Source organism: Thamnophis sirtalis, unplaced genomic scaffold (genome assembly GCF_051295495.1).
Source record: "Thamnophis sirtalis isolate CommonGarterSnake01/CBP01778 unplaced genomic scaffold, rThaSir2_p1.2 scaffold_13, whole genome shotgun sequence".
Classification (NCBI taxonomy): Eukaryota; Metazoa; Chordata; class Lepidosauria; order Squamata; family Natricidae; genus Thamnophis; species Thamnophis sirtalis.
The window spans coordinates 25477671-25490403 of NW_028261393.1; the positions used below are offsets into that span (position 1 = coordinate 25477671).

General features: G+C 42.4%; 1 protein-coding gene across 2 annotated transcripts in view; it reads left to right on the forward strand.

Moving 5' to 3' along the window:
• NFYC (nuclear transcription factor Y subunit gamma) overlaps positions 1 to 12733 on the forward strand; it is an 85327-nt gene that overhangs the window by 56639 nt on the left and 15955 nt on the right. For both annotated transcript variants that reach the window (XM_087728287.1, XM_087728288.1), the window contains exons 3-4: positions 2131 to 2202; positions 8086 to 8199. In XM_087728287.1, coding sequence (XP_087584413.1) covers positions 2131 to 2202; positions 8086 to 8199 — 186 coding nt within the window. The remainder of the gene's footprint in view (positions 1 to 2130; positions 2203 to 8085; positions 8200 to 12733) is intronic.

Sequence of the window (12733 nt, forward strand, 5' to 3'; positions counted from 1 at the left end):
GATCAAAAAATTGGTTTTATTCAAGTTGAGGATAATCTGTTTAAACAAATAAGAGATCAAAGCTTAATGCATATAAAGAGGATATATAATGTATTAATACAGATGGATTCGGAAACAGAATTAGTTAAAGATTGTATGATAAAATGGGCTCAAAATATTGAGGAACCAATAATGTTGGATACATGGGAAAGAATTTGGGTAAGAAATGTGAAATTTACACAAGCTCAAAATCTGAGAGAAAATTTTTACAAGATGTTCTACAGATGGCATTTAGATCCTAAAAAGTTGGCTTCTATGTATCCGAATGTACAGCCTAAATGTTGGAGGTGTGGTTCTCTCGATGCTACATATTATCATATATGGTGGACCTGCCAAAAGGTTAAGGCATTTTGGATAAAAATATGGTGGGTCATGCAAAATGTTTTTAAAAGAAGGATAAAGTTTATTCCTCAGTTATTTTTACTAGGTATATGTACTGATTTTACAGTGGTAGAGACCAATTTGATTCTGCACCTGATAACTGCAGCAAGACTGTTGGTGGCGCAATATTGGAAGAAGGAAGACTTGCCTACAATCCAAGAATGGACATTGAAAGTAACAAACTTAGCTGAAATGGCTAAAATATCGGCATATCTCAAAGATTATTCAAATGAGAGATATAAACGAGACTGGAAAAAATGGATTGACTATATACAAAATAAATACGGGACTAAGAAATTCCAGTTAGCCTATGCTTAAGATCAGAAATGATTTAAACTGTTAAAAGTCAGTTCAGTAAGAAGAAGCTAAGTTCAATCTAGAATGTCACTAATTTCTTTATTTCTTTTTTCTCAATAGATTTTAGACTGTGTTAGTTAAAAATCCATACCGTGTACGGGTTCTGGGAAGTCGGGGGGGGGAAGGAGGAGGGGGGATGGGGGGGTGGAGGGAGGGAGGGGAATACACAACAAAAAAAAAAAATTGTACTTCAATGTCTTAATGATTGACAAATGATGACATATTTGTGTTTTTTTTTTTAAAGAAAAATAAAAAAGTTCTCTTATAAAAAAAAAAAGAAGAATACAATTGAAAACTAGTTAAACCTAATTGCTTTTTCTTGTAACAGATATAGTTGAATAATAATTGATATTGATAGTAATGTATATAATATGGAGTTGACATGATAACTAACAATTGGATATGAGAAAATATCTTTAGATTATACATAAAGAGTATTAACTACAATAATTATCACTATTAAAAAACTAAATAAAATACATACAATCAAATGTTAATCAATACTGGGAAAATGTTATGATATATGATATAATTAAATATTATGGATGTCCAGCTAAAATAGGATATGAGGATTTGATGATAATAGAGGATTTTACAAATAAGTAAATGAATTGTCAGCATGTGTTATGGATTAATTCTTTAGCATAGCTAAGGATGAAGGATGTTTAAATAACCATAGGTAATTAAAATTGGAGGTATAATGATGTTGATATGGTAAATATTCGAGTTAAGATATTTGAATTAATATGAGTTAATGGAAGAGAAGCACCAAAGCATGTTGTAACCAGTTGATATACTTCTTTTTTTTTTCCATAATAGACACCTGTGTTTTGTTTTGTTTTCCTGCCTTGTCTCTTGTCGTTTTTGTTTTTTTTTGTATTATTTTTATTTTTTATTCTAATTTTTATTTTTTATTTGTCCTTTTTTTTTTTTTTGATTTTTTCCTTTCCCACCGGTGTGGGCAGGTATTGTTCAAGATTATTACTTTTATCAATATTTCTAAATAATAATTACAGTTAAATGAAAATGGATATATAATAATGCTTGAGATAATATGAGTTATGTTGGTTGACTGTGGAGGAGATGTACCAAAACTTATCTGTAATTGATTGATACATTTTCTACAGATGTAAAGAAAGATGCTGTACCTGTTTTAAACTAAAATTAAAAAACATTTATTAAAAAAAAAAACAATGGATCACTAATGAAAAAGAGTAACACACGAGACTTCATCATACCTTGGGAAGGTTTGTGCAATATCTCCCACTATAACAGTTGGACAGCTGTCTCACCCTTTACTGATTGTAGGTTTTGGGGAATAATGTCAGATTTCTCTTATGTTACTCTCTGCAGAAAGATTTCAGAGTTCAAGAGCTCCCATTGGCACGCATTAAGAAGATCATGAAACTAGATGAAGATGTGAAGGTAAAATTTCTGGCACTTAACATGTAAACCTCTAAAATTTGTTTTAAGTATATTGGACTTCCCTGCATGCTTCCTTGGAGGCGGTCTTATTTTCAAATTAAAAACTAAACATAGACTGGCTTGGAGTTGAATGGAAACTTAAGACGCAGCACAGGCTGCTGCATTGATACTGCCATGAGAGACGTTGTGGCAAATGAGGGTGGGCAATGGCAGCTGGGGGGGGGGGAGATAGGTGGGGTACCAAGTGAAGATTACATTTTGGTTTGAAGAAAGTAAATTTCCATTTTGAAGTTGTTTGTCCATGTTTCACTTTTCCAGTTTGATTGTCCACTTGTTTTCTGGAAAGGAAGGAGTTGCTTTCTCTTTATTTTCTCTCTCTCTGAATATATGTGCCAAAGGGAAAGTTTTGCAATATAGCAATAGCATTTAGACTTACCGTATATACCTCTTTACAGACTCTCTAAGTGGTTTACAGATTTAGCACATTGCCCCCAACAATCTGTGTCCTCAATTTTACCGACCTCGGAAGGATGGATATCCTTCCGAGGTCGGTAAGGCTGAGTCAACCTTGAGCCTGGTGAGACTCGAACTGCTGGCAGCCGGCAGTCAGCAGAAGTAGCCTGCAGTACTGCATTCTAAATACTGCGCCACTACGGCTCATATAACTGAAAAGCAATGTGGCATGCTAGGTTGATATGCTGTTATATGCTATTAAAAGTAGAACTATGGACATTGTTTAAATCATAGCTTTATGGCACATCTGAGGAATTGCTGGATTGAGCAGAAGCACCACTAGTCATTACTACAGGGAAGGGGTGGGGGAGTGGCTATCATTATCCGAGTGTCTTTAGTTCCTCGTAGGATCCCTGCTCTAGAGCTTGTCGAGTGTGAGTCCTTGCTGGTGAAGTTGGACCTTGCGGGTCAAGTGGGCTTGTTGCTAACGTACCTGCCTCTCAACAGCGTTGCAACAGCCTTCCCCTCACTCCTCGAGTCAGTAGCCGAGCTGGCAGTTGAGTTCCCCAGGCTTATGATACTGGGGGATTTCAATCTGCCTTCGCTGGGTGATCACTCTGATGGAGCACGAGTTCATGGCTTCCATGACAGCCATGGACTTGACCCAAGTAATCCAGGGCCCGACTCACTCAGCGGGTCACATGCTTGACCTCGTATTTCTCTCGGAGCAGTGGAGACGTGATCTGGATTTGAGGGGTACTGAGATCTTGCCCCTGTTATGGTCAGATCACTTCCTACTGAGGCTTGACTTTCGGAGGCCAATCCCCCACTGTAGGGAGGAGGAACCGATTAGGTGGTTCCACCCCAGGCCCCTGATGGACCCTATCGGTTTTCAGACGGCGCTTGGTGTTATACCTGACGCTCTCGTCCACAGTCCGGTGGAGACCTTGGTTGCTGTTTGGAACTCAGCGGCGGTGGGGGTTCTAAACCGGATTGCGCCTTTACGGCCTCTCCGAGGTAGCAGATCCAGGAAAGCTCCTTGGTTCACCGAGGAACTCCGGGAGATGAAGCGCCAAAAGAAACGCCTAGAGCGACGCTGGAGGGCCAGTAAGTCTGAGTCAGACCGAGCACTGATGAGAGCCTTTATCAGAGCCTATCTCGTGGCAATACGGGTGTCGAAATGTGCTTATTTTGCCACTCTTATTGCGTCCGCTGAATCGCGCCCAGCCGCCTTGTTTAGAATAATCCGCTCCCTCTTGAAAGGGAGGGATCCGGATGTCCCTTTACAAGGTAGAGCTGAGGAGTTTGTTCAGTTTCTAGCGGATAAAGTCGCTCGGATTCAGACAGACTTGGACTCCAATTGCTCAGAGCCAGCCGAGGTACTGGGGGAAGGTCTTGAGCGAAATTTATGGACTGAGTTTCAACTTGTCACGCCTGAGGAAGTGGACAAGGCCATGGGAGCTGTGAGCGCCTCCACTTGTATACTGTACCCGTGTCCCTCCTGGCTGGTCGCGAACAGCAGGGAGGTGACACATGGCTGGATCCAGACGATAGTTAGCACCTCTCTCCGGGAGGGATCCTTCCTGCCCCTCCTAAAGGCGGCGGTGGTGAGACCCCTCCTGAAGAAGCCGTCTTTGGATCCAGCCATCTTGAGTAACTATCGTCCAGTTTCCAACCTCCCCTTTGTTGGGAAGGTTGTCGAGAAAGTGGTGGCCTTTCAGCTCCGGTGGTTCTTGGATGAAACCGATTATCTGGATTCCTTTCATTCCGGTTTCAGGCCTGGCTACAGCACGGAAACTGCTTTGGTTGCGCTGATCGATGATCTCTGGAGAGCCAGGGATGGGGGCCATGCCTCCATCCTAGTGCTCCTTGACCTCTCAGCGGCCTTCGATACCATCGACCATGGTATCCTTCTGCGACGGTTGCGGGAGGTGGGAGTGGGAGGCACCGTTCTTCGGTGGTTCTCCTCCTACCTCTCGGACAGGTCACAGTCAGTGTTGGTCGGAGGGCAGAGATCGACCCCTAGGCCCCTTAACTATGGGGTGCCGCAGGGTTCGGTCCTGTCCCCCCTCCTGTTTAATATCTACATGAAGCCACTGGGTGAGATCATTCGACGGCACGGGATAAAATACCACCAATATGCGGACGATACACAGTTGTATCTGTCTGCCCCGTGCCAACTCAGTGAAGCGGTTGAAGTGATGTGTCAGTGCCTGGAGGCTGTCAGGATCTGGATTGGGATGAACAAGCTTGCACTCAATCCCGACAAGACCAAGTGGCTATTGCTGTTCCCTCCCAAAGATTGGTCTTGTACTCCATCTCTCAGGCTGGGGGGTGAAATTATACGCCCCTCAGACAGGGTTCGCAATTTGGGAGTCCTCCTGGACCCACGGCTGACTTTAGAACATCATTTGTCAGCTGTGACCAGGGGGGCATTTGCCCAGGTTCGTCTGGTGCACCAATTGCGACCCTACCTGAACCGGGAGGCCCTTAGAACAGTCACTCATGCCCTTGTGACCTCAAGACTGGACTACTGTAACGCGCTCTACATGGGGCTGCCCTTGAAGAGCATTCAGAGACTTCAGCTTGTCCAGAATGCAGCCGTGCGAGCGATTGTGGGTGCACCTCGGTACACCCACGTCACACCTCGGTACACCCACGTCACACCTATCCTCCGCGAGCTGCACTGGCTGCCTGTTGGTCTCCAGACACGCTTCAAGGTGCTAGTTGTTACTTTTAAAGCCCTACATGGTATTGGACCTGGGTACTTGAGACACCTCCTCCTGCCAATCACCTCCCTACGACCAATTAGATCCCACAGATTAGGCCTCCTCCGAATACCATCTGCTAGCCAATGTCGACTGTCGACCCCTCGGGGGAGGGCCTTCTCTGTGGCTGCTCCGGCCCTCTGGAATGACCTCCCCGTGGAGATCCGGACCCTCACCACCCTTCCGGCTTTCCGTAAAGCCACTAAGACCTGGCTGTTCTGGCAGGCCTGGGGCTGATGAGTTCCTGGCCCCACTTAAACTGTTGTGACTGTTGCTCTGTTTTAACTTGCCTGTTTTGTCTTTTGTTTGTATTCCCCTTCCCCCATTACTTGTTAGCCGCCCTGAGTCTCTCGGGATAGAGCGGCATACAAATGAAATAAACATTTAAACATTACAAGTGCCAGGACTGGTGAGATCTCCTAAGAAATTTACAATAAGGGCATTCTTTGGTTGGTGCTACTCCCAGCAACTGACATTCCATAGTAAACAAGTTTCTAATTGTAGATTGCCCTTGATATCCATTTCTGAATATAAGTAAACTTCTTTAAAACCTTCTAGTGTCCATCACATCATTGCCAAGGAGGCGTGTCTTTAGAATTTAGTTTCAGTCAATAAGCTAGCAGGCTAGAATAACCCATCCTGGATTTTCCCGTTGATACCATGGAGAAGCCATGCTTGATCTTACACTTTAACCTGTAACAGCAAACTTAGTCCTGTTTCCCTTCCTTCTCTTGCTCTCTCCCTTTCTCTCCTCTCTACCCCCTCCCATTCTTAGTATCAGGATTAGGTTTCTCCAGGCTGACTGTGGTTCTCACAGAATGGAAATAGGATCACTGAAACTGACACCGGTTGCAAAGGTGAAAATCCTCATTGGTTTGGAGCAGGGCACTTTTAAAATTGTTCCAGTTGATAAAAACAGATTCACCTGACAGGCACATTTTATAGTGATTTTTTTTATTAAAAAAATCTTGGTCTCTATGCCCCTCTTAACTTTCTTTGCAGATGACCTATGGTTCATTGGAACACTTTTTCCCCTTTTATGTAGACATTGCATCTGGTTGCATGGACCATTCTTCAACCTTGCAGTAGAAGCTGCAGCTTCTCTTCCTCAACAGGCAAATGCTGGAAAACCAAGTGATGTTTGCTCTGTTCCTTTTCAGAATTGCCCAAGCTTTGCATGTAGACCTAGCTGTCTGGGAAGTAATCTGTGTGTAAAATATTGTCCTATTTCTAAGGAATTACAGATTGAGTCAGGGTGGATTTCAAACACTGCCCATGTTTAATGTCTACCCTTCAGTGCAAAACTAGAATTCTTCAAAGAGGTTCCTTAAAACAGGTTTCTTAAAATACCAGATGAAATCATTTTCACTTCCATCTTAAAACCTAAGGCATCAACATTTAGTCCATTATTTCATTAAAAATATTTTGTTTAAAAAGTTCTGTGAGCACTTAAAAATAATGGACAGCAGACTTTTTTTAAAAAATGAGAATACATAGAAAAATCTTAGATGCTTAGTACAATCTTACTTTATTCACTAGAGAAAATGCTTCTTCTGAAAAGCATCTGCAAGCAAGGTTCACCATGTTTAATACTGCAGAATGGTGGTATTACTTCATAAATATATTTCACTGATTAAAATTCCAGAATCAAATAATGACAGCATTATTTGTTGTACTTGGGATTGTAGCTTGAGGAGAACAGGAAGTTCACCAAGGCCAGCAGTGCAATTAAAATTAAGAGAGATATTTCCTGTGTGAGAGAGGAAGAAGCTGGCTAGTCTTTGCCAAAGGCTTGGAATATCTCATGCTTGCTCTTATTTGGAAATTGTGGAGAATTTTTGTAGCTTGGGTTGTAGATTTAGGCAGAGGATGTCCTCCCAGCTTGCTGCTTGGCTCCTGGATGTTTAGTTACCAAACTAGGTGACAGTCACAAGACCACCCAGGACCTGTATAAACAAAGATGACACTTTGGCCAAAACCCCTATTATCTAGTTTGGTAAGAGCAGAGGTTTGTCTGGGAGCCAAGGAGAAACCTCTGCGCTGTTCTTCCTTCCTTCCTTCCTTCCTTCCTTCCTTCCTTCCTTCCTTCCTTCCTTCCTTCCTTCCTTCCTTCCTTCCTTCCTTCCTTCCTTCCTTCCTTCCTTCCTTTAAGGTGTTCTTAAATGCAAGACATGCACATTTATCTACTCTGTCACTTTCTTGGGCTCGAGGGGAGGCCTCAGAAGTGAAGCCCTTTCATATTTGTATCACTTGAGGTTCAAAGTCTTGAATTCTCTGGCTGGAAAATGGCATGTTTCAATCCTAACATATCTGGAAGGCAACCTTTGACAAGGTGGCAAAACCTGGGGAATTTCCAAGTAAAATTCTCAATTAATCCAAACACTCAGCAAGTAGCCTCAAACTAACCTCTAATTCTGTCTATCCAACCTTTTGGGGTTGCTGTGAGAACCAAAGGGATAACTTCCATATGCATCATTCTGATCTTCTTGGAAGATAAAGTAATTTATACTTTATTTTCCAAGATAAATAAGTTATAATAGCTCTCACTCATCTCAAAGAAAGTTTTGCATTTTGGGGGAATGGGATGGGGTAGGGGGTAATGCAGGGTCCTGTAATTGTCTTTAATACAGTCAGTAGGTTAAATGCACCTTCATTTCTGTAGATGATCAGTGCAGAAGCTCCTGTTCTGTTCGCCAAGGCTGCTCAGATATTCATCACGGAGTTGACACTACGAGCTTGGATACATACAGAAGACAACAAACGTAGGACTTTGCAGGTAAAGAACTGCTCATCATGCTGGCTTTATTCTGTCTCCTTTACTTTTTGCCTGTTCCTGCTTTAGGGGTGGAGCCTAGATTAAAGCAAGAATAGATTGAAGCGAGATCTTTATTAGTCAGTCTTGGTATGTAAAGGCCTGATGATAGCATCTCCTTTGCAAAGCCAGTTGACAGTAAAAAGCATCTAACAGGAGCTTAACTCTTATTTCAGTTTCTATTTCTAGGTCTCTGCAGACACATCATCCCATAAGGGGAAAGGATGGAGCAGTGGCGACCAGCTATGTCTTTTTTGAGCATTGCCTTCAAAATTCATTTAGGGCATATTTGAAACAAACACTGAATTATTCTAGAAGAGGCATAGGTGATATTTTTGTACTAGGAGGATTGCGTCCCTTCCTTCCTTCCTTCCTTCCTTCCTTCCTTCCTTCCTTCCTTCCTTCCTTCCTTCCTTCCTTCCTTCCTTCCTTCTCTCTCTTGCTCTCTCTTTCTTTCTCCCTCCCTCTCTCACATGTCAGTTTCAAGAGATGTGGTAGTGATGCTTCTGAAGGGCGCATGGGAGGGGTTTGTGTGTGTTTTATCAAACGTTTCCTGTGACTTATTTGCAGATAGGTTTATTAGAGATTGCAAAAGTTGAATATCATGTATGTATACAGTGCGGCAAAAAAGTATTTAGTCAGCCACCAATTGTGCAAGTTCTCCCACTTAAAAAGATGAGAGAGGCCTGTAATTTACAGCATAGGTAGACCTCAACTATGAGAGACAAAATGAGAAAACAAATCCAGACAATCACATTGTCTGATTTGGAATTTTTTTTTTTGCAAATTATGATGGAAAATAAGTATTTGGTCAATATCAAAAGTTCATCTCAATACTTAGTTATATATCCTTTGTTGGCAATGACAGAGGTCAAATGTTGTCTGTAAGTCTTCACAAGGTTGGCATACACTGTTGCTGATATGTTGGCCCATTCCTCCATGCAGATCTCCTCTAGAGCAGTGATGTTTTGGGGCTGTCGCTGGGCAACACAGACTTTCAACTCCCTCCAAAGGTTTTCTTTGGGGTTGAGATCTGGAAACTGGCTAGGCCACTCCAGGATCTTGAAATGTTTCTTACGAAGCCACTCCTTCGTTGCCTGGGTGGTGTGTTTAGGATGATTGTCATGCTGAAAGACCCAGCCACGTTTCATCTTCAATGCCCTTGCTGATGGAAGGAGATTTGCACTCAAAATCTTACGATACATGGCCCCATTCATTCTTTCCTGTACACGGATCAGTTGTCCTGGTCCCTTTGCAGAGAAACAGCCCCAAAGCATGATGTTGCCACCCCCGTGCTTCACAGTAGGTATGGTGTTCTTTGGATGCAACTCAGCATTCTCTCTCCTCCAAACACGACGAGTTGTGTTTCTACCAAACAGTTCTACTTTGGTTGCATCTGACCATATGATATTCTCCCAGTCCTCTTCTGGATCATCCAAATGCTCTCTAGCAAACTTCAGACAGGCCCAGACATGTACTGGCTTAAGCCGGGGGACACGTCTGGCACTGCAGGATCTGAGTCCCTGGCGGCATAGTGTGTTACTGATGGTAGCCTTTGTTACATTGGTCCCAGCTTTCTGTAGGTCATTCACTAGGTCCCCCCCGTGTGGTTCTGGGATTTTTGCTCACGGTTCTTGTGATCATTTTGACCCCACAGGGTGAGATCTTGCGTGGAGCCCCAGATCGAGGGAGATTATCAGTGGTCTTGTATGTCTTCCATTTTCTAATTATTGGTCCCACAGTTGATTTCTTCACACCAAGCTGCTTGCCGGTTGCAGATTCAGTCTTTCCAGCCTGGTGCATGTCTACAATTTTGTTTCTGGTGTCCTTCGACAGCTCTTTGGTCTTCACCATAGTGGAGTTTGGAGTGTGACTGTTTGAGGTTGTGAACAGGTGTCTTTTATACTGCTAACAAGTTCAAACAGGTACCATTAATACAGGTAATGAGTGGAGGACAGAGGAGCCTCTTAAAGAAGACGTTACAGGTCTGTGAGAGCCAGTAATCTTGCTTGTTTGTAGGTGACCAAATACTTATTTTCCACCATAATTTGCAAAAACATTCTTTCTAAATCAGACAATGTGATTGTCTGGATTTGTTTTCTCATTTTGTGTCTCATAGTTGAGGTCTACCTATGATGTCAATTACAGGCCTCTCTCATCTTTTTAAGTGGGAGAACTTGCACAATTGGTGGCTGACTAAATACTTTTTTGCCCCAGTGTGTGTGTGTGTGTGTGTGTGTGTGTGTGTGTGTGTGTATTTTTGTGCCACCCATTTTCTGTAACGTGACTACTGAAAAGATTGCACAATGTAGGTGTAAAGCTTGTTTTAACTTATTTTAATTTTTATAACTTTAGTCCATCTTTATAATCACTGAGAATTTGTTTTATCTTAATGTAAGCAGCTCAGTCGCCTCAACTGCGAGATGGTTGGCAAATAAATTTTATAAATGAATAAATACTAAAAAAATGGCACTGGCTGCATACTCTGGGACAAGATGCTCCTGAGGCGTAAAAACGGAAAGAATAAGAAACTACAGAGCCATATGCAACCCCATGCTGGACCCTGGAAGATCTGCTGTTGCTCCTGCTGCTCTAGAAATGTATATTATTTGGGGTGTGTGTGTGTGTGTGTGTGTGTGTGTGTGTGTGTGCAGACATCCCCCCCCCCCCTATCAATATGGATTCCATCAGCCCGACCCTTTCTGAACAAGTTCAGGGGAGAATTTTGGAAGCAATCCAGCATACTGTGTCTTCATTTTTTGTAAATTTCACTGCTGTGAAAGAGGCAGAACAGGATGGGGGTCTTTTGAGTTGCACTGACTTGTATCACTTAAACTAACTTTCCCCTTAACTGAGATTTAGACAAGAAAATCTCTGTGCCCTAAGCTACCAAAAGCCTCCAGACCGTGATTTAACACAACGCTAGCCAACTATTGATAAAGTCACGATTACTAGAAAACTCATCCATCCTCCTGCCTTCTGATTTTTATACACTTTAGATTTTGCTGCATTATATGCTGATTCACTTGCTCACCTCCTGAATATATCTTTTCCCACTTTTTCTCTTCTCCCCTTGTGCTTTCTAAACATGTTCATCACTTAGCGTGTGTCTCTTTTGTCTTATCTAACTGATAACGGAGCACTGAAGCCATCCGGTTACTGTTTACTCCTCTGCCCCAAAAACTTCTAGCACTTTGCAAGTCAGCAAACAATTACAGGAGGAGAGGAAAAAGCCTACATTCCAGTTTGTCACCATTGCAGTAGTCCTGGTGGACTATTTTAGCTCAGCAAATCTTGCAAGTTGACAATCCTCCCTTTTTTCTTTTAACAAGCATACTCAAATTTGCTTCTCTTGAGCTAGATTGTGAAACACGTTGCAGGAGGGATTGTGTTCAATGCAGTGTTTTTCAACCTTGGCAACTTTAAACTGTGTGAGTTTCAACTCCTAGAATTCCCCAGAATGCTGATTTGGAAATTCTGGGAGTTGAAGTTCACATGTCTTAAAAGTTTAAAGAATATCGGTCTGTTTTATGCCACACACTTAGGAAAACCTTGCTTTCTCCTACCTCTGAAGTGGGTAAGATTGATATTGTATCATGACTTTGGGTATTAGCAGAGGGCATTCAAATGTCCCCTGTTCCCATTTTTTGCCTTTCTCAAGAGGTGTTTGCAACCACAAGTATTGGTATTTTGGAATAGAACAAGGGTGCGCTATCTTAGCCCCCGTTTGTGGTACAATAGCCTGTTTGTTGAAGACTGACAGCACAGTTTATCATGCTCGAAATGAGAACTGCATAGAAATTGTATTAACAGGCTGAGAGCAAAGAATTCCAATGCTTGAAGTGGTCCATGCCGTCTTGCAAAATAGTAGCTGGCCACAACACACAGGCAGCAAGAAGAAGACGGCAGTATTGAAGCAGAAATGCCTTCTTGGCCATTACGTGGAGTCAGCTTGTTTAATTTTGAAATAGTTGTTGATTCTGACTAGAAAGGGTAATGCGAACTCTCTGCAAACCTTTCTTGCTCTGGCTAATGGATGAGGGCAGGTTGTCCCAAAGATGCTTTTTCAAAAGGCAACTGGACTTTCCAGAAAGTCCAGTTGTCTCTTGAAAAAGCACATTTACGACAACCATGACCTGGATGACTGAGAATCTCCATAGACATGAGGGCAGGTTGCTCTCCCCTTTGCCATGGGAGAGCCTTCACGCCTCCAGTTCTAGATCAAGTATAAATGGTCCAGCATGCTGTAGAAAAAAACAGGGTTTTTAAATTACCCAGAGTCACTTTAAGATAAGGTAGGCAGCCTATAAGTTTTACAAACAAGCAAACAAGCAACAGCCATGTGAAACAAGTAGTCCTCCATCCTGCCCATTGCAGCTGTAGGTTATGATGGTCATAAAGAGGGTACCGTAATCCACATGATCCACCTGTTTTGTTTTGGTTTAAATTACCTTTTTTCCAATAGTTAAGAGATTACCATAAATGTTAAGCAAACCAA